General features: G+C 39.6%; 2 protein-coding genes across 8 annotated transcripts in view; one reads left to right on the top strand and one right to left on the bottom strand.

Annotated features, from left to right (window-relative positions):
• Positions 1-1,554: 1,554 nt before the first annotated feature.
• SNAP23 (synaptosome associated protein 23) lies at positions 1,555-20,546 on the bottom strand. Of its 4 annotated transcripts, none has more exons than XM_014869290.2 (8): positions 20,349-20,546; positions 11,968-12,073; positions 11,364-11,405; positions 10,033-10,081; positions 9,407-9,524; positions 5,915-6,067; positions 5,222-5,366; positions 1,555-2,756 (listed from the first exon to the last, which is right to left on the bottom strand). In XM_014869290.2, the coding sequence occupies exons 2-8, from the start codon at positions 12,022-12,024 to the stop codon at positions 2,691-2,693; spliced, it is 630 nt and encodes a 209-aa protein (XP_014724776.1). In that variant the 5' UTR covers positions 12,025-12,073; positions 20,349-20,546; the 3' UTR covers positions 1,555-2,690. The 4 variants fall into 4 exon arrangements, with proteins under 4 accessions (XP_014724776.1, XP_088023134.1, XP_088023133.1 ...); XM_088167008.1 differs by having other exon boundaries at positions 20,446-20,537; XM_088167007.1 differs by lacking the exon at positions 20,349-20,546 and adding an exon at positions 19,845-20,021.
• Positions 20,547-21,016: 470 nt separating this feature from the next.
• ZNF106 (zinc finger protein 106) overlaps positions 21,017-21,842 on the top strand; it is a 38,718-nt gene continuing 37,892 nt past the window's right edge. For 3 of the 4 annotated variants that reach the window (XM_014869280.2, XM_014869278.2, XM_014869276.2), the window contains exon 1: positions 21,018-21,142. The gene's annotated coding sequence lies outside the window, so the exon portion shown is untranslated. Of the gene's footprint in view, positions 21,143-21,842 lie in introns of all 4 variants that reach the window. The other variant, XM_014869277.2, reaches the window with a different exon arrangement.

Genomic DNA, 21,842 nt, shown 5'->3' with positions numbered 1-21,842 from the left:
AAGACATTTCTAAGAGAAAGGAGTTTTAAAACACATTCAGTTATAAAAGTATGTATTTTTGTGCACAATATATAGTTTAACAATCAAAAGCAGAAACTGTAAACCTTCATTCTTAATAGCATTCAGACATACAAAGATGTACAAGTGTCGATTTCATACCATAGATATGGAAATTAAGCATCTATTCTATTGACAACAGTAAGACATCCAAGAAGCAAACTGTTTTTGACTAACATAAAGGCACCAATTCCCTCACAGATTTGGCTCTTGCTGCATCAGAAAATTGTATTGATACTCTTATAATACTAAAGACTCTCAGAAATTATTTCCTGGTGTAGTATTCACTGCAATAGTACAATTTCAATATACCAATCACAGCATTTTTATCAGTCAACATGCTCATTTATTGTTAGAGCTCAGGCAAGTCAAGAACAAGGACTTGCAATGGCAAGGGAGAAAAACATTCCAATGTTTGGAATATCCCAAATGCTACAGAGCAGGCTTGCACTGTGTAAGCAGAATAAGGTAACCACTTCACTCTTCTGTTCCAGGAGACAATCATAATTAAATAACATACTTTGCTTTTACAACTAGCAGCAAATATTCCTTAAGTTAATCTGAAGTTTTTAAGAAGGAAAAAAGGGCATACAAAATCCCTATGCAGGTGGCTGTTCAAAGTTTACTATACTGTGCTCTTAAAAGTACTTCTTTGCTACTTGCATTTTTAAGCACATAATCTTCATTCACTGATTGGGCAGCTAGTGAGCTTTTGAAATACATTAGCATTCCAACAATTACCAGAAGCTAGAGAGGAGCCAACCCACATTACTCAAGTATCTAGTCCCCTAAAATGACTTTACCTTATTCACATAAGGCAAACTGCCACTGGCCTACTTTTCCATGCAGCTGCCCATCCTTTGGTCAGTTGTTTGGGGTTTTTTGTTTGGTTGGGCTTTTGTTTGGTGGGTCATCGTGGGTTTTTGTGCGTGTGGTTCTTGGTTTTGGTTCTTTTTTCTTTAAATATCAAGTTGTCCTGGGAGCCAACTGAAAATATACTAGTAACACTGACTGTATTTCTACTAAAAAGAAAACAACACTTAAACACTGTCTTGTATTTCGGTAGATTAGTGTCATCTCTGACTCTGGGGTTCAGTATTAGTGGCTACAGGGTATTTGTGGACTGTCCTTCAAAAAGCATCCCATAATGCTATCAGTTTTAATTATTCCTCCTAAAATTTGGTTTGAATATTTTTGCCATCCAACACTGAGTATCACAGGTTATTCCAAAGTATCATTTTCAACTCGAAAACAGGCATAATATATCACTGGGTGGAGTTACAATAATCTAAGTTACTTGCAATTGAATAACTATCAAGATTTCAAGAAAATCTTTTTATATTACAGTAAATCTCTTTTTCTTCACGGGAGAGTGCTTTACCTCACGTGGTCAGAAACTCCTCTGTTCTGCAGAGACCATTTTATTTTCAAGCAACTTGGATATGTGGTATTTCCAATTGCCAGTCCCAAAGTCTGCAATAATAAACCAGCCAGGAAACTATTTAGAACTAGTTTATTTAGAACTAGCATACAGTTCCTAAATAACTACTGCTTCCTTCAGACTTCTGACAAAATGTTTTACAATAAGCTTCTCTGGTTTTGGTAGTTTTAAGAAGCACCCCCAAAGTCACTGCTGAGAACAAACTCTGCACCAGATCTCTATCATTATTTTGCACTGGAGAAAGGCATTAACTGAACTCCAGTGAAAACTGGCCACAAGAAAATAAGATATGGGAAGCAAGCAAACTGCATGCTTTTCTACTCAGTTTCTTCCAGTTCAGATGCTCATTCAAACAAAAGTTAACTTTCAGATGAGGGGTGTAAAATTTTCTATCAAGTAAATACCTTGGGGAGATTGTTTTATCTTCTACTTGTGTGCATGGGGTTTAGATCAGATATATATACACACACAACAAATATTATCAGAACAATGCAGCATGATTAGTCATGGCCTCCAAACCGATGTCAATTTTACAGTCAAGAAATGGAAACCTTATATCCCTCTGGTTACCATTACCTTAAGGTTTGTGTGGTTAGGAAGTGTTTTAAAGCCCTCAACCCACAAGCTGTAAATAATGGGCCTCTTCAATTCTGTGATTCACAAATTCAATTCCAAACCAATTGTGTGGTTTGGACTGTAAAACTATGGTTAGATGCTAGAGATAAAAATCAGACAATGTTCACCTATTCCCTATTTTAGTGAAGACACCCAACTTATGAGGTATTTCAAACAGTGCAAAGTGCCCTCTCCAACTTTCCACAACTGTGAATTCAGGTTACCCTGCTTGTTCAATTTAAATAAAGGACTGAATTTTCGGTGCAGGAAAAAAAAAAAAAAATAGTAAGAAGAAATTGGGAAGGGGAATAAAACATGCAAGAAGATTCTCAAAGCCCTAACACTTTTAGCCCTGAGCAGTTTAAAGAAAGTGAAGGCAGATGAGTAGAAGGAAGTTGGCTGCTTTCTTGGAGTCAAGGCCATGTTTACATGAAGCAATAAAAGAAAACTAATCCCTACAGAAGGGGTACTGCTTCATTTTTCCCAGCCCCTCTTATTTCAGAATAGAAGTTTCACAGATCCATGAATATGGTGGCTTGCAGCTGGAGAGGCTGTCAATGAACAATGACAGCAGGCTTTAATTTTCAATTAGTTTCTTGGCTCTGATGTTCGCTTGCTCAATGCGTTCCCTGTTTGTATCAGCCTGGAAGAGAGAAATTCACAGGTCATTTGAAGACTTGATGCAAAACAATTTAAAACTGACATGAACTTCTGAATTGCAAGGTATCATCATTGTGGTAGAGAGAAGGGGAGTAATTTCTATATGCTGGAATTAATTTTTTTCCCCCCAGACAGCACATGCTATCAATTTTGGCAGAAGCAACCAAGAGAAAAAGGTTTTACTCTTTAGACTTTCAAAAGACAGCAGCTTGCCTCAGCTGGTCAGGAAGCACGTTAAGAAAACAAGAGAATAAAAATCCTCTCCCAGTGTTTAGACACCTTAAGGACCTCTACAGAGCAACAAGGATGCTCTGAACTAGAAGTGATAGTCAAAACTGGGCCTCTGGGCATGAAGTCAGATTTCTTTTGCTTAGTGCAAATCCATAGTTTTTATTCACATCCCCTCCAATGTCATAGTGCTGTAACAATATGTTATTTTATGAACAAGCTTTAGATTTTATTATTGTTTAATTTAAGCATATAATAAAGCAACAAAAGTCAGGTCAGGGTATCTAGGTTGAACAAGTGGTAAAATACAGCTTTACTGAAAGGTATGATAAGGAGTTTATAAGTAATTCCCCAATTATGCAGTGTGCTGTGGGGAATGTGCAGGAAGTGTAACCAGCCTCTGCCCTCACCCTGAGTGGAACTCCTGAAGAGTTCAACCTGTGCCAAGTATTAGCCATTTCACACCTTTGTCCTGCAATGGTTGGGCAGAGCACACTTGCAGTTCAAGTCCTTCCCTCCTACTATAGAAAGGGGAGACTCATCTGTTAGCAACACTTTGGAAACACTAATCTAGTTATTAGATATTCTAAGAAAAATCCAGTATCTTCTTCTAAGAAAAAATCCAGTAATGTAAGTTCCATTATGGGTTTATTCAGACTACGAGTACTGCATAATACTAGCAAAAATCACCCAGTCAAGTCTATTTCCAAAGTGAGTCAGAATTTAAAACAAAATAAAAGTATCAATTCTATTCTGAAGTTGAGCTTAATGCCACTCTTTGTTTCTTTACATGATACTGCTGTTTGGAGATTTACAGACAACATTTGGTTTAGTTTCTACACTGTTCACTAGATTTAAGAAGTTATGAGCATAAAATGATTAATTTAAATATTCTGACACAAGCTGCCAATCTCAAAGCCAGGAACTGCACTTTCATTTTCATTCTGGTATGCAAAGTAATTCTAACTTGTATACACCATATTTTAATAATTAGTAAGACTTGATCAGCAAGATTTATTCAAATCACTAAACCAAATGAGCATCAGGCCAAAACAGATGCTTGAATCTACTAGAAACACTTACTAAAAAGAGTAATTCCTACTTGCAGTTTATTGGACCAGGCACTTTTCAGTCTGCTTTGTAAGCTATAAGAATTTCATACCTCATTTTAAACTCCAAGAAATTTTCTAGTGTACTTTAAACTGTCTGACTTTTTCAACATGGTAATCAGTTGAGCAGTTTCAGGGAACAGTTAAGGTATCCTCCATATAATCATGTTGATTTGCTTTATCAATACCACAATCCCTTAATTATTAGACAAAATTGAAATGCTGACACAGGTGCAATCAGCATTTTTGTCAAACTAGAGGAATTCTGTTCTTCTTGCTTTTAACCCTACTGCACATTTTAGTGAGATTTTTAAATTCTTGTTTTGTCTTAATACTGTAACGTCATCATAATTGGTGTTCACTACTTTTTGAAATCTTTAATACACACTATTCATTAAGGTTTTGCTTCCTTTCTCAACCAGGATGCCTATAAAATAACTTCTACCTATTTCAGAATATGGGCATTTCTAAAATAAGACTTAGCATTCTCATTAAGCTGCCCCTTGAAAGAAACCTCCCCAAAACATATTATATATGCTTAAGCTTCTCCAAATAGATAAGACTTATATAATAAAATTATATAAAAAAAAAAAAAGGAAGTTACTATGACTAACTTCACATGCAGACCATTTACCTGTGCACCTACAAACTCCATTATTTCAAAGTCTCCCCAAAGCTCCAATATTAATTTGTCCACAAGAATTAGGGAAATTAATTACTTGTGTTTTACTTTACATTCATTATAGTGGCTTTTTAGGAATTCCAGAAGAGCCTTGCTATTGTTAAAACACCTATTCTCTACCATGAGAAAAAATTTCCTGAGAGCAACAGTTCCTCAGTAAATGTTTGTACTTTTGATCCCATGAAGTTTATTAGTTTTCAGAGTAAGAAGAAATCTGTGCTGTATATTTAGGTTTCCTGACACTCAAGCATTGGAATTTTAAGCTATATTATACCCTATATGTATCATGGTATATCTCGTTCAATTCACTGCAACCTAGAGGATGGCATAATCTTATAATATATTTGCTGCAAATACAGTGAGCACATTCCTAATAACCTCTCAGTTACAGCCTCTGAACTGAAAGCAGAGAACACCTTTGGCACTTACCTTTACATTTATCCGGTCTATTTGCTTGTTCTGGGCATCAATCTCATTGCCCATATCCAAAGCCATGTTTTTCAAATTCCCAAGAATGTTTCCAACTTGAGCAAGATTTTCATCCATTTCATCTTCTCTGGCATCATTGGTTATCCTGTTCAAATAATTAAGACAATGTTTCAAGAATCAAGAACTTGCTTTTATCTAGCCCAGATTTACTCTAGTAGAACTTGTGTGTTACACTATGCATTAAAACCAAGGTATGTTTTTCCTCTTTTACAACTCCCTATATTTCAAGCAAGCATTCACCAAAAAAAAGTGCTAAGTTAGCCACTACTACAAAAATAGCCTTAAAAATAAAAATAGTCACTAGAAGTTTAAGACTTGAGTTTCTCTCAAATATACTTTATGACATTAATAGGCCTAGTATTTTCAACAGTCCCCTTAATAACTGAGTACTAAGCCTTATAGTTCTTACATCCAGAAATAGACTGACAATATCACCACTATGTAAAAAAAAATAGAAGTGTAAGATAAGCACTACAATACTGAAGGTGTAGGTATCTGCCATCTCCACAATTCCTCCAAACAACAGTAAAAAAATTTTCTATTTAGCAACTTGACCTAAAACGCATCCAAAAGAAGCTGACGACTAGTAATAGGATTTGTGCATTTGAGATTGAGGAATATGAGCAAGCAAACCTTGTAATATATCCACCACTTGGTCCTCCAGAAGTCTGAGGCTGCTGCCAATTTGTACTTTTTGGTTGCATGGATATCACATGATCTGCTGAGTTCTCTGTTCCATCTCCCCAGGTTGATCTGTATGCTTTACTGGCCTCAAAGTTCTTTGTCCTATGCCATAAAAATAAAGAATCTGAACCACTACATCAGAAATACGGCTTCCTGACTGAAATTCAGTATTAATCTTGTATCTTGATAGTACAAACACAACTGAGTTACTCTAAGAAGAGTGATTAATTTGGTCTTAAGCTTTAATGCAAGACCAGTAATTTGCTTAAAGCAATACTTTACCAGAGGACAGAAGCTTATGACAGTCACAGAAAAGCTTATCCTGTCATAAAACAGAGTTGCATTTACAACAGAAATTAATCTAGAGTCAAGATTAGTTGCCTTTCAGGAAGAAATGAGGATGAATACAAAAACTCCCTCAAACAAATACCTATACTATGCAACTAAATTAGTTGCTACTGTTTTTTATCAAACATTAAAAAAAGACTTGGCAACAGAAAAAGTTAACGTTTCTCATGTTAACTTTGATTTTGAACTAACAGTAACCATGTTTAAGTAGCTCTTTTATTCTGCAATTCAATTGTACTAATTCCATTAAATCAATAAACCAACTTACCATTATGCTTTTTCCATGTAATTCACAGGAGAACAAAAAACAATAAGGAAAGCACACTGACACAAAGCAATCTCAAGAATCACACAGCCACAAAAGCAAGAGGGGAAGAAAATCTAACAAAAACTTATCTAAATTGGGGTCTTTTCTCATGAATCCTAAAGAACTTATTTTGAGAATATTCTCGTGTTCACCTTGTTTTGTGGCATTTTCAGGTTTAAGCTAGACAATCCAGACACTGCCATTTTTCTGCTTCTTTAGACACCTTGAAAGGAAATCTGTGTCTCTCAGTATATCTTACTTTGCAATCACAGGCAGTCAATTTCTAGAGATATGGTGCCTTTCAGTAACCTGGACATTATATGTTTGAAGAGTTGTGAAATTAGCTGCAATGAACAAATATTCCCCCTCATTCTACTGGTGTTTATGTATTCAATACGGGAAATTATGTTTCATAGGTCAGATCCTACAAGAAGTAATCTAGAATGAATATATTGAGGGCAAAGACAGAATAATTTCTCAGCTCATAATGGAAGTGCTGGACGCAACAAAACGCTGAAGGAACTTAAACTAGTCAAGTCTAGCTCCTTGTACATACACAAGCCTAAAGAGCTCTAAGTTTACTGCAACTAGATTGAATGTTTTATTTTAAATCCATAACCGGAAGAGATCTTTGTATGATTTGCTTCTGGAAAAGCAAAGTCTTAGGTGCCAGAGACAACTGTGAAGACTTCATTAAAAAAAAACAAATGACCTGAAGACTAGTTGCACCTGTGAGGTAGACAGCCAGAAAAAGAATTATTGTTCAAAGTAAGCACAGTTAAGAAGAAAACTTCTCACCATCTGTATTTAAGTGCTCTTTTTCAAATTACTATACATTCACGTTTGTCAAACTTCATTTCTGCAAAACCAAAGCAATTTACACAACCTGTCAAACCAGCAATGGCTCAAGTAGTTGTTCCCCATTTCCACAGGTAATAATACCCTTGGTAGTAATGGACATTTTCTATTCACGTCAGTATTACAAAAACATCACAGTACAAGGAGAACTGCATGCAGACAGACATCATGCACATGCAAGCACAAATGCAATAGAAACACCACTTCAGACAGCTAGTTAAATATGCATCTGCACTACTAACACTGACCTTGTCCTAAAATCCACTTTCACCAGTTTAAGTGAATACAGCTTCTTATGCTAGTCTTCATTTTTAGAAAGCAAGCATCAGTGTTAGGAGAGAATAGAGAAGAAAGTAGTAAAGATCAACAAAAAGGTAAATTGTTATTAGTACATAAAGTGTATAACAGAAGTGCCAGTATTTTGTGTTTTCACAAAGCTTTTATAAATAATCTAAGCCTAGGAGAAATTTAAAAAAAACCCCAATGATTCAGCAGCAAGTGTTCTGATTTGGCTTATTTGGCTTTATGGTTTTATGAAAAATATGAAAAGCTGTGGAGGTAACTGGTCAACAAATAAATCTGACATTGATAAAAGGGCTGGTGTACCAGTAGATATATGAAAGACATTCACTCTTTCTTCTTTGCTGCCCTCTACTTACCCAATTTTTTTCTGTAAATTACTGTCCAGTTTGGTGCACCATTATTTCTGTTCTTGTTATCTGTGTACTGGAGTGCTACAAGAGTTTCCAGATTCTGAGCTTGCTCAGTGTCCATAAGCTACTTAGGTTCAGTGAAATAAGACTACCAGCTACTCAGTAAACAAAGACTGAGTGTGTAAAAACGGCTCAAAGTCCATCAGCTTGAGCCAACTAATATAAAGCAGTAAGTACACCTACTCAGAGGTCAAGACATCTGCATTTTCAAGGGACTAAAGCACTAAGACTTTCAGCCTTAGAACTCACATTCACATTTATCCTAAATTACTCTTAAAGTACTATTCTGTTGGTTAAGTAGACTCAGCTACTCCAAGGATTTTTAGCTAAACTTCTGCTACTTCTCCATTGAATGATAATTGGTTTTGCTCATGCTAAAGAGCAAAAACCAACAAATGCACACACAATTCACTTCAGTCACCATACTCAATTTATGCCTCCTTCATTTGGAAGGGCTATGATCACATCCAATTAACACAAACAATTTGTTACTTTACTGCTTAAAGGTAAAGCTAGGACACCATCAAAAAGAATTCTGACATTGTTCAGGCTGTTAACTTCTTTAAAAGTACAAATCAAGTGCCAAACTAAAGATTAGATTACTCAACTGACTTAGATATGGCAGCCATAACATGTTGATGTTATACAGGTACTGTGAAGCAGGTCTGCAAGAATTTATGTAGTCACTAGGGAAAGATTAAAGCTTTAACACCAGTGTTTGCTCTGTTCTCTTCACCGTCCCTAAAGCATGAATATTTTTCAAATACTTAGAGAAGTAATATTAATTTCCTTCTCTGAAACATAAGTTGTGTTGCTTTTAAACTAGTGCAAAAGTACTGTTGTGAAAAAGAGATTTTTAGAATCAAATTTCTAATAGACAGGCACTTATACACAGGCATTTGCAGTCCACTTTGGTCTCATCTGCATGGACATTGATAGTCTACTAAACAGAAGCCTTCAAGAGATTAGGACACAACTGTGCAGGATGTTACATAGCAGCTATATTTACAGAAAAGGGGCACAATGTATGGTTAGATACAAGTAAGTTTCAGTTACTCTCATACAATTTTAAAAGGATGCAGCTCTACAAACCAAACCAATCAACTTTGGTAGATTCAGCATTTTTTAATTAGCTCTTTTATGAGTTAAGATCTCTGGTACAGTAGATATTGGGAATATTCCAGAACTCCAGGCCCAAGTACCAATATAACTGACCTGTTACACGGACAGACACAGAGCCCACAACATTTGTTGAGCTCTGTCAGTGTCTTCTCAGCTTCCCTCATGTCCTTATTTATCTGGTCCATGCCTTCTTCTATACGATTTAGTTGTTCTAAAAGAGAAACAAGTAACCTGAATAAGCATGGATTGGGGGAAGGTGGGCGAAATTAACATTTCTTTATAGCAGGAACAAGTTTCAGTTCTATCTTTATAACAAGACAAATGACTTTCCTTTCCTGCTTTCTAGGATTTTTTTAATTTTTAAAAAAGATATTCAGTGAGAGGTTTTGGTTACTACTTTGCAAGTATCTTCCCTATCCCTAGAGGGGCATTTCTGCTTGTTACTTCTATAATAAATGCAGATAGTTACATTTATGCCATGGTGGAAAGAAACAGCTTCTGTAGAGAGCTGTATTACATTATAACTATCATTACCTTTGAAGTACTTTAAAGCCTCTTAAATACTACAAATAGACAGGAATAACCAATTAGGAAATCTCATTTGCACTAAATAATCTTTAATAATAACCTTTAGTTTCAGTAACAATGCTTTTATGATAATCCTTTTCTTACAATGATTACATTCTAACATAGATTTTTAGTCATAGGGAAGAACTTACCTCCTTGTTCATCCAGCATGGTAATAGTTTTGATGCCAACATCCTGGGACTGCAAAAAGAAATTTAGTTGCAGATATAAAATGAGATTTCAATGTAAAATCAGAAGGTCTGGGTAGCAAGTTTCATAACCCAATTAAGTTTTATTATAAAACACTGTACTTGAAATAACTTCCGTAGTAAAGCTATTAGAAGTCTCAAATTATAAGCTAGGCTGATAAGCACCTTACCTGTTACACTATCTCAATAAGTGGGGTTTTCATAGTGTTTTTGTGAGGTTTTTCTTACATTACAACAAGATGATAAAATTTATTGTAATATTCAGATTGAACTGTGACAATGTTTAGCTAGAAAAGTAAACCTAGCTGTGCTTCATTTTGAGAAGTAGCATTTGGTTCATTCATCCCTACATGCTTCAGAAGGGCTTACAAGGCCTTTAGTCTTGGGAACCAGAATGAAAGGAAGCAAAACAAAGCCTGCAAAACCATTCCTAAGAAATCAGCAGAGAGGAATATACTGCAGCAGAGCTCTTTGCTGACTCAGTCTTGGATCTAGCATGCAAGTTGCACCCATGCCTCACAGTGAACTGGCAGCATAGAATGAATCACCAAACCATGACAAAGAGAAATGATGTTGGCTCACGACGTGTACTTAACACCTGTGTGTGAGGAATATTCACCAGGCTGTGGTGATTCAAATGCCTCTCTGCTAACAGCAGCATCTGCAGCAAGCCAGAACTGTGCAGAGGAGTAGATCCTCATACAGCTTCACTTAGATAAACCCAAAATACAGACTTATTTCAAATCATGCAAAAGGGTGTTGGGAGTTTCATTATCAGTTAAAACTGATGAACAGATGTAAGAAGATGTGTGTAGAATTACTCATTTAGAGCTGAGAGCAGTCTACCCCACCCAAATGAGCCCTGCTGTCGTCATAGCAAAATGTTTCCACAGTGTTCACAGTCAAAGTGAGCTAAAAGACTAAGAAGAAAGATGGTATGAAAAGCAAATTATGCAGCAGCTAAAGACATAACTGACCACCAGAAAACTTTTTACAACCAATCTATAGCATCTGGAGATTAGATCCTTTTGCTTAAAACAAGTAAAAAGGATACTGATTCTTCTGTAATCTGATACAACGTGAAAATCATTAAGGTTATGTCATTCTAATGCTACTACTGAATCAAAGCAATAACTTCTAATGATGAAGTGTGTCTTGAGAAAGACAAAAAAACTGTCTAAAATCACTTTGTGACAGTTAACATGCTGCTTTTTATACTTAAACCCAGAGAATTTTTATACTTAAACCCAGAGAATTCAAAAGCTTTTTCTTACCTCAATGGCCAAGCCAAGAATCCTCCTTGTGCTTTCCAAAGACTAGAAAGAGAATTTTTAAATAAGTGCATTAATTTCTTATATACACATCAGTGTCTGAAAGTCTTCTCTGCCAGATCATTGTAGTAGGGCAATAATATATAAAAGGATCATCACCTTGTCCATATTTAATAGATGCTACAACATGCTCCTAGTAATAGCACATCAGTTTTTCTTGGCTTATAGTCCTTGCTATTAATTTTTCTTGGAAAGTCATTATAAAAGATGACATACTCAAATGAATTGTAAATAAATAAGAAAGCCATGAAGTATCAATACTATTAACAATTAATAGCATTAATAATGCTGTAGGTAAATTGCATCATATCAGTAATCAGGACTGGGTGATCAGTATTCAGTTAAGTAAGTGACTTTAAAAGTCAGCAGTTAAGATGAATTCTTATTTTTAGGAGTAGCCTTCACTCCAGTATTCACCAAAGTGAAAATTTAAAGCACTCAGCTATAACCTTGTAGAATCATTATCCAGTCCGTCTTTATTTTTAAAAGATACTCTAATCTTGTCAGACAAGTACTGTAATCCCAGATGTCTTCCTATAATATTTACCTCATCAGTGACCTGGTTGGCCCTCAGCTGAATTTCTTCAGGTGATAGCTCATCCATGATGAGGAAATACTACTTGTAAGTAGTCACGTTAAAGAGAACCTTCCCCCTGTAACAACAGATAACAAGTAAGCATCAAATTATCCTTTCATCAGTATTTTGATTTGAAACTAGAAGATAGTTTAAAGAATGAGCCTATACATTTCATTCTGCATAGCAAGACATCTCATTAGGACTAGAAGACACTAAAAGAATTATTCAGCTGATATGACCTAACTGAAGAGCTAAAAGAAATATAGGAACAATCAGTATGTGAAGCAGTTTTCTTTCCAAGAATTGGCTTCCTAAACATTTTTGAAAATCTATTGTTTGTTAGGTAAAAATCAGGAAATAAAGTCTTAAAATAACAAGTGTCTCCATGCTGGAAAAACACATTGATCTGCCCAGTAATCTAGAAATAAATTCATTAAGACATTCAAGTTATAAGAATAAACTTCAAGTGTTCTTTCCATTGCAGAATTTCAATAGTCGGAAAAAGGGGAAACATTTTCACAGACAAAACATCTCCCAAAATGATTCCAAGTAACACTCTAGAAACAGTTGTTATTGTATGGTGAATTCCTCAAATGCAAAAGAATCCACAAAAGTTTTAACTAATATGTATGCAACTGCAGCAAAAGTTTTCTAATCTACCTTCCTCATAATACACATAGGGACATAACTGAAGTCCTAATATATCGTGATTTACCTTTTCATATAAACAGAAGATACATTATTTTACCTAAAATACAAGATGAATAAGCAATCCCATCAATAAGTATGTTCCTATCAGGTACAGGTTTTTCAGAGCTAAGAGTCTGCATTTTTGTTGGAGGAATGGTAATAAAGCCAGCACTACTAGCAATGGGAAAACAGAGCTCACGGGCTATACAAGAATTTAATGAGGTAGCACATAAGCTGAGAAATAAGAAAATATATTTCATCTGAAGCTAATCCTTGATCTTTCAGGTGAGCAGCTTGCAGTTAAGTTCACGTTACCCATGGATATAATTCCAAACATCCTGCTTGACTTGATCCATTACCCTCACAAGATCAGTATTTTAGAAAATATAAGTAATTGCTCCTAGGAGGGTAAATTTATGCAGATTTGCCCAGCTGTTCCCCCAAAGCTCTTCACAGGAGGTGTGCATAACTCTGATGGTGAACTGAAATCAAGACACCTAAATCCCCTACAGCTGAAGTACTTCAAGATTAAAAGTATATTTCAGCATGTTTGGTCTTCAGCATCTACCATAGCCTGAGGTTATGGCTCTAGGAGATTTTTCTAAAGTAGATGCCCATGCATGTTAGTTTCTGCTACCATTAAAAAAAAAAAAACAACAAAACAACAAACCCAAGATATTCTCACACAAGGCCTCTAAATAACTCTACTACTTTCAGTAGTCCAATTTCAATGTACAATCACTGAATTATCTTTCCATTCACAGGCTTAAGCTCCTTTCATAAGGTTTATTTGAGGCAGTCCCAGCTTTCAATTTGTGAATGCCCTTCAAGCTGATTTGCACAGCTAAGGACCGGTAAACCTGGGACAGGGAGGAAAGCACCTATTTTCCCTGAATTAGATTAAGCAAGTTCTCTGGGCAACCTGTTCCAGTGCTCAATCACCTGCACATTAAAGAAGTTTTTCTTCATATTCTGGTGGAACTTCCTGTGCATCCATTTCTGCCCATTCCCTCTTGTCCTTTTGCTTGGCACCACAGAGCAGAGCCTGGCTCCATCCTCTGACACCCTCCCTTCAGATACTGATAGACATTGATGAGGTCCCCTCTCAGTTGTCTCTTTTTGAGGCCCAACTCTCTCAGCCTTTCCTCACAGAAGAGATGCTCCAGTCTCTTCATCATCTTCATAGCCCATTGCTGGACCCTCTCCAGGAGCTCCATGTCTGTCTTGTCCTGAGGAGCCCAGACATGGACACAGCTCTCCAGAAATGCCCTCACCAGTTCTGAGCAGAGGGGCAGGATCACCTCCCTGGACCTGCTGGCACTGCTCTTCCTGATGCACCCCAGGACACCATTGGCCTTCTTGGCCACAAGGGCACTGCTGGCTCAGGGACACCTTGGTGTCACCAGGTCCCTCCTGGCAGAGCTGCTCTCCAGCAGGTCAGCCCCCAGCCTGTGCTGGGGCCTGGGGTTATTCCTGCCCAGGTGCAGGACTCTGCATTTGCCTTGGCTGGATTTCAGACAGTTCTTCCCTGCCCATCTCTCCTGCCTGTCCAGGTCCTTCTCAAGGGCTGCACAGCCCTCTGGGCTACCAGCCACTCCTCTCAGCTTTGTGTCATCAACAAACCAGTTCTAACAGCTGACAGACAGGCTTTGTGTTCCCCTAGCTTGCTCGTATCTTCCTGAACAGCTCCACTGCCAACCAGCAAGAAGTTCTATAGAAACACATAGCATTCCACTCACTTTTGCCCTAAAGTAAGTATTTGGTCTTGAAACTGTTCATAAATTAATCTAACAATGAAGAAATCCAGCTTCAAGATGTGGAGGAAAAACCCTTCCAACACAGAGAGGAAAAAAAGCTACTTCCAGGTTCTTCAAAGCTGGGGTGTGCATGTGTTTATCTTCTGATGCTCATATTTGGACACCTGTAGTGTTTTGCCTCTTGTGAGATGAAACCATAATTTAAAGTGATGGCTCATGTAATTGCTAGGATAAATTACCTGTATGAATAAGCTATGTAAAACAATTCAGAACACTTGGTTATGAGAAACATTCTGACAACCTTTTATCATAGATAAAGGATTCAGCTATTTACTGAACTTTTCTGATAATTTCTTGAGGACTGATGCCACTGAAAAGTGAGAGGATCTTTCTTTCTCCAGACTCTCCAGCAAGCTTACCCACCTCCACTTTTCAGACACTGCCATTAGAGTGAGTACATACAAGACATACTAAGATTTCCTTATTAAGATGGGCATAAGAAAGCATCCTCTTTGTATTAGTTTGATTGTAATGTCCGTTTGAAGGTGAATATCCAAGACAAATGCATTAGACTCAAAAACCCCACCTCAAAACCCCCAGTTTTATTCCCATTAGTTTGCAGCATTGCTTTTGTAAGCACAGACATAACTTACGTGGTAGGTCTGCAGAGGCAATTAGTGTCATAAGGCAGAATAGAAAATCATATTCCCTAGGCAATAAAAACTTCTTACCACACAACAGTTTAAAACATTAGAAAAAGCACACAACACTAATTTAAAACATACAAAACATTTCCAAAATAGGCTATTTCTGAAGATGTAAATACACACCCAGTAGTTGCAGGCCTAATTGGAATAGCTGAACATAGCAGATGCCTTTCATGCAAGGTACCTCAAAAGAAATTTTAACAGCCAAGATGAGGCCATTTGTACTGAAACAACTCAGCTGTCCCAACAGAGCACAGTATACATACATAAAGAAAGGATATTTGTTTCCCCATTTTTCTGCCTAGGAATCATAAGGCATCCTTTGAGGTATTCAGCTCTTACGCTAATGGTATATGACAAAATTATTTTATACACGAGGCATTAAGATTACTCAATAAAGACAAAATATATGGAGAAAAAATTGATATGGCTATGATAACATTTGCTAAGGCAAGCATTTAGTTTAAAATTGATGCTCAAGGTGTATTTTATTTGCTTTCCCTCTCCTACCATTTAAAAAAATCCTAGCCACAAAATAACCAAAGTAAAAAAGACAACAGCCTAAAAAGCTATTTCATATTTATAACAATATTCTGCTATTTTCATTTAACTTTCTTTCTAGACAGGCAAGTTTTAAACAAGACTCTAATGTGCCTTAATACAAAGCAGTACTCCTTTAAGGAAGGATGTGATGTCATCTTTGTTTACTTTTTATTATCAGTTTTCTGCAGTATTTGCTCAGTTAAACACATTTCAGTACAAATCCCCTTCTGCCCCTTTCACGGGAAGGCCTGATACTTGCAGAGTATGCAAAACTAAACTTGCTACAAAAACGTATTTTCTTGCAGTAACTTTTTAAACATTTCTACTAGGAAACAGACTACAACACATTCATTACCTTAACCATCACTGCCTTATAAAAAGGAAGATTGATTCAGCAGCAAGGAAATAAATGCATGGCCAGCAAATCATAAGAACCTGATTTTTACTGCCATGCTTTATTTGGGAGATTGTGCAAGATAGAGTTCTTTGAAATTCCAGTTCCAACCTAAAGTTTCAGATCTCTTCACAAGACTACTCATGTGGGGCTAAGCCATCCTATAAGTTCACCACTATAATACATGTTATGATATGTATTGCTGCCCAAGCCAGTTGAGGATGGATTAAGCTTAAGTTACTTCTATCAGCTGAACTAGAGGAAACAAACTTAGGTCTGCACAACCTTTTTTCCACTTACTATCCATTTAATCATGACTCTGAAAACCTTTCAATTCACTCTCCTATGTAAAGTTGTTAGGTTGGAGAGGACTAAGAACGACAAAGCTAAGGTTATTGCAAAATAATGAGAGACACAACAAGTACCTTCAGGCTGATTTTATCATGGTCCATTCAAAGCATCACTGGCTTAGAGACCTTAATTTTAATGTTAATCAATATTCACAGAGCAGCTGAATCATTTAGTTCTCTGTCTAACTTGAAAAAGCTGGAAGGTGAAAGACTGATGGGAGCTATGTCTAAGTCTCTATTAGCAGGAGGGTGATGCCATGACAGTGCAGTGCAAATTTTTGCTTGGGAAAAGCACTGTTCACATTGCCACATTTGAGGTGGATCAGTCCCAAGCACAGAGTTCTGTCATAGCCCCAGCTACTGAACTGAGAGCCAACATCTGCCAAGGCAGAACTTTCATAGTGCAAGAGGAGAAAATTCAGTGTTAGTTACCGATGGTGACCTGTCTGTACACGCCCCCAGGTTTAAATATCTGCTTGTGATCAGAAAGCTCCAAAGTATCACTTCATCCAACAGCAGTTCACTGGCTAGGTTTCCTGACAATAGGCACATTAAAAACTTCGTAGAGGAGGCAATAAAGCATTTGAATGGAAAGACCCTCGAGATTAAAGCATTGCTGCATGCAGCCAGCAACAACATAATAATCTCTGCCACCCACCTTCCCAGAGCACACTGTAAAAAATTAACATAAATCTTTTTTTCTCATTTTTTGTCTCTCTCATTGGCCTAAAATACTCCACTGCGCCATTAAGGGTTTTCCTTGTAAATGTTTTCATTTTCATTCAGAATTACTTGCCAACTGGAAGCCAGCTATGTATACCAACACACTCAGTTTCCAATGTAAACAAGTTTCAAAAGCCATTACAAAGTGACTTTGCACAGCATTTTCAAGGTTTTTTTCAATATTAATAATCTTCTGGAATTTATAAGACACCTCCATGGTAATGAAAGCCACAATAGGCAAGCTAATGATTTAAACAGGCTTTTCTTCAGCACTTAGCTGAAGAGAAGCTATTCTAATGTTTATTGTCTCTAGGAAAAAAGAAAACTTAATTCCTTGCTTTATGACAGTCACAGCACATTAAACCTGTGCTGTCCAACATACTCAAAACCCTTACTGATCTTTATGAATTTAAGTTAACTGCAGGGTGCCACAAGGCCTGATAAACTGCTTGTTCAACTCCAATTATACTCTTGACATCTGGACAGGGAGAGGCTGACAAAAGCGACTAGTTTACTAAAGCCAGATAGGTCTACTTGCACCAGATGAATATTGTTTTGATTGCTGGCACTTTCACAAACCCACCCGGAAAATTATTTCCGTCCTGCATCTCTGGCAGACAAGCAGCAGTTTTGTACCTCTGATAGGTATTTCAGATAGGGAAATTTCAGAAATTTGTCATATATTCATTAAATTTGCTACATATCATAAACTAATTCCTTACTCACCATCTGAAGGTCCTCTATTTGCACCTACCCCTTTTGCTGTGAAGTTATGCTTTTAATCAATATCACAAACTTCTCTTCCGCCTTCACTGATAACTTGTAAACTGGAAGGGGAAGGAAATAGACTATCCAGTGCACCTACAAGTATGATTGAGAAATACAGCCTATGCCTTCTTACCACAAAAATAGGAACTTAGCTGGTGATACAACCCTGCTGTTGCAGCAACTCACTGAAATTCAGTATCTCATGAGCTGTATTTTTAGCTGTCAGTGAACTGGTACAGCCTCAGGTGATTGCGGATGCTCTCAGTTCCTTCTATTGTAAAGAGAGCTGTTGCCTTCCCCAAAAGATGGAAGAATTCCATCCATTCCATGAAACAATATTCTTAGATATGTGAAAGTTAAGTATGAATTTCCTGTGCATGCTTGCAAAGATCAAAATTAGACAGTTCATTAGACAGCTTTGTGTTTAGTGATGGAGGTTTTTTTGCTCTCTCAAATTCTGTGTATCACTACTGCAAAAAGTTGGCTTTTTAAAGCCCATTAACACAAAGAGCTATCCTACTTGCTAGTTAGCTGAAATTCAGCCCAACTAATGCAGGGTGGCACAAGGTATCAGCACCAGAATGTACTCCTCCGGATGATTATGTCTACAAGATAAATGAATAAAGCATCTGTAGCCCTGGAGGAAGAGGCCAAGGCCCACGACCAAGACACTACTCTGCATGCTTCCTGCTTTCTCTTATCAGCTTCCTGAACACACTGCACAGAGGTGATAGCACAAAGAATAGGCGCTACCAATGCCACCTCCTCTGTGCACTGAGTTCAGTTCTATACTCATCTCGACATCTAATTTTTGTCCCTGAAAAAGCCTCATGAAACCTCCTCCAAATCAGGTACCAGCCAATACAAATTCAAAGTCAAACTTTTACCCACTTATTAAAAACAACAGATTCCCTTTCTCCTAAAGATACAAACTGTGCTATATAATAACCTACTTCAAAACTGCAGAGGAGGTCACGCATATAGACTAGCTACTAGACTGCCAGTAGTCAATAAAGTGCTCAAATAGATCAATCAAGCAATAATTGATACCACCCTAAACACCTTCCTATATAGCTGTTCCCTCTACAGCACAGAATCACGTTTGTTTATGAAGGGGAAGTAAAGCAACACCCTTAGTTCTAAACACTGAGCATCTAGTGCCCTTTTTAAGGGAACAGCAACAACAAAAAGTTAGGCAAATAGTTAGAGAAGTTGCACAAAGAAATTTCCGAAGTTCCTTTAGGTCATTTACTTAGCGTCAAGTCATGTGTTGACTTCACATTAAGTGAAACAGAAAGAGAAAAAAAGAAAAAAAACCCGAAAAATAAAGCTAACTCGTCAGTAGCTTCCCAGAAGGACCAAGGGCATCGAGACGTATAAGTGAAAGAAGCATAAAAGCACTTCGATGCTTATTGTTTGCTACATTAACACTACAGCATCTCACAGATTAGTCTAAAGGAAGCAGGATACAATACATAAAATTTAAGAAGAAGCAACAGGAGATAGGTTTTCTCCTGGACCCTACTAACAGCTCAATTCACGGGCTCTTACCAAGCAAATAAAAACCACCTGGGCATGGCATTGCCGCCCCCGGTAGGGGCGAACCCACGAGGCCTCCCCACACAGGGGGGGCGGGCGCAGCCCAGGGCTGAGGCGGGGGCTCGGAGGACTTAGGCCCGGACCCCGGCACCCCATTACCCCGCACAGCCGATACAGGACGGCAACCGCTGGGCCAGCGCGGCCGGACCGCGCCAGGCCCGCCCCGCCCCACAGGGGCCCCCGGCAGCGCAGCCCGCCCCGCACACGGCGCTACGCGGCACGGAGGAGGACACGGACCGAACCAGACCAGACAGCGTGCCGCCCTACCCGGCGCGCTGCGAGCCGCCAAGACCTAACCCGTCCATCACACACCTACCGGCACTACCACCGCCGCCGCTCCCTTACGCCGGGCTGGGCCACCCCTTTAAGCTCCCATGTCCCGCCCGTCCCCGCAGCCGAGCGCCGGCCCGCGCGCGTCACCACCGCCCCCGGAAACGGGGCCGGCCCCGCCGATCCACCACTCCCAATGTGGCGGCGGAAAGGCGCCGCCCCCGGCGCCCTCACACGGCAGAGGGCGGGAAGGCCGGCCTGAGTACACCCAGCATGGCGCCGCGCGAGGGCTGCTGCGCCTCCTTCCCTCCCCCTTGGGGCAGACGGCGCGGAAGTGTGGCGTGTGCAGGGTGCCAGTGCCGGCTGTGGGCTGCCCGTGCTGACGGGAGCTGCGGCAGCAAACAACGCAGTACAGAAGTGGCCCTATTTGTATCAGTGGGGTTTTTCTCCAGTTACTCCTCCCTACTAGGACGATGCGTTTCAGCCCCCTTCTGTGACCAGCGGGGAGAAGGAGGGCAGAAAGGGAAAGCTGCTGTTTGCAATCACCGACCTCATCCTTTGTAGCTGAACCGCGCAGCCTTTCCTGTGGTATATTCTTTCTCGGGTGTGGATAAGTTCTTCCCTGACGCTGCTGTCAGATCCTGTACCTGCATTAGCTCACGTGGCTCCTAAAGTCCCTCTTCCAGTGAAACTCAGAGCTGGGTCTTGGTTTCTCTCCTCTCTCCCAGCATCTCGGGATGCTCCAAGCCCCTGCGGACTTTGACCTCTTGAAAGATCCCACTGCACAGCCCGCCCCCTTCTCCTCCTGCCTTAAAAATCGCCTCGGGAGCCGATTTCCCAGGCGCAGCCGCTCTGGCCAGTCCGGCCCAGCGTGATGTCCACGGCGTCTCGCTGCTAAGGTACCCGCCGTCTACAGCCTCTGATTTGTAGAGCGGTAACCCGTGGCAGTATGTGTGTTTAAAGCGCTGCATTTACATACAAAACCAGTAAAGGCTATTATCATTATCGGTTGGTAAATGCCCCCTAGCTGGCCAGTGCCGACGTCCTCGGCATGAAGTTCGTTCGCCTGCTGGCTGTCCACCTCTGTCCCGCCGCCGCCAGGACTGCATTTCCCGGCAGGCCCCACGGGCACGCAGGCGTGCCTCCCAGCGTGCAGCGCGCCCGCCTTTCCGCCGGCCCATTGGTGGGCCGTGCTGCGGCCCCGCCAAACCGCGCGCGGTCCTGCGGGGTGGGCCCGGTGCGGGCGCCGTGTGGCCGCCAGTCCCGGCGCGGTGGTGGCCCCGGCTCCTCCGTTCTACAGGGGAATGGGCTGCCGGGCCGCTGCCCTGGAGAGGGGTGCGATCCGTGAGTACCGGGGCTGTACGGGGCAGTGGGCTTGGGGAGCGCTGTGGCGGCCGGGGGCGATGGGGAGTGGGTGGCCTATGGAGGGCAGCAGGGCGAGCCTGGCCTAGAGGGGCTGCGGCAGCGGGCATCTCGCCTTGGGGCGGGCATGCGCTTTGCTTTGCATCCCCTAGTGCTGTGATCCCTGGATTTTGATGCCCTGCTGTAGAACAGCTTCGTTAGAGCCGAGGACTGATGCTCTGTCCCAGGTGTGTAGCTGCCCTGCTGCCTCTTCATACTTGCCAGAAGTGTTTCCGAGGATGAAGCGTGACTGAGTACAGAGTTGCTTAGTTGCCTTCATCATAAGCAAATATATAAAAATATGTTGTAGTGAAAGCATATGTTAGTTTAATGATAAATATCTGGTAACTTATAAGGAGTGGGACTGAGAGCGTGAAACAAGTCATAATAGTATAATGAAATATGAGGTGTTTGGAAGTAATCATCATTGCACACAGGATAGTTCAAATCCAAACTTCTATTAAGAACTGTTTGGGGGTCCATATGAACATCAATTCGTAAAAGTTTATGAAACATTGCATACAAGTGACTTTGATGATTGAAGTTCATATTTCAGTATTCTTCGTTGATGGAGTTTTGGTAACAATCTTCTCATGCAAGTAAAAAACCTTCCTTTTCACCTTCCCTCCTACACCTCATGAAG

Source organism: Sturnus vulgaris, chromosome 6 (genome assembly GCF_052056855.1).
Source record: "Sturnus vulgaris isolate bStuVul1 chromosome 6, bStuVul1.hap1, whole genome shotgun sequence".
NCBI lineage: Eukaryota > Metazoa > Chordata > Aves > Passeriformes > Sturnidae > Sturnus > Sturnus vulgaris.
The sequence above is the reverse complement of the archived record's forward strand: the minus strand, read 5'-3'. Positions and strand labels throughout refer to the sequence as shown.

What these genes read in the sequence shown, in the direction of transcription:
- SNAP23 (XM_014869290.2), bottom strand. Translation starts at nt 12,024, where the DNA reads ATGGATGAGCTATCACCTGAAGAAATTCAGCTGAGGGCCAACCAGGTC. An exon ending in TTCTTGGCTTGGCCATTGAG is followed by an intron (nt 10,082 to 11,363) that starts GTAAGAAAAAGC and finishes TTCTTTTTGCAG; the next exon opens with TCCCAGGATGTTGGCATCAA. An exon ending in TAGACCGGATAAATGTAAAG is followed by an intron (nt 2,757 to 5,221) that starts GTAAGTGCCAAA and finishes TCTCTCTTCCAG; the next exon opens with GCTGATACAAACAGGGAACG.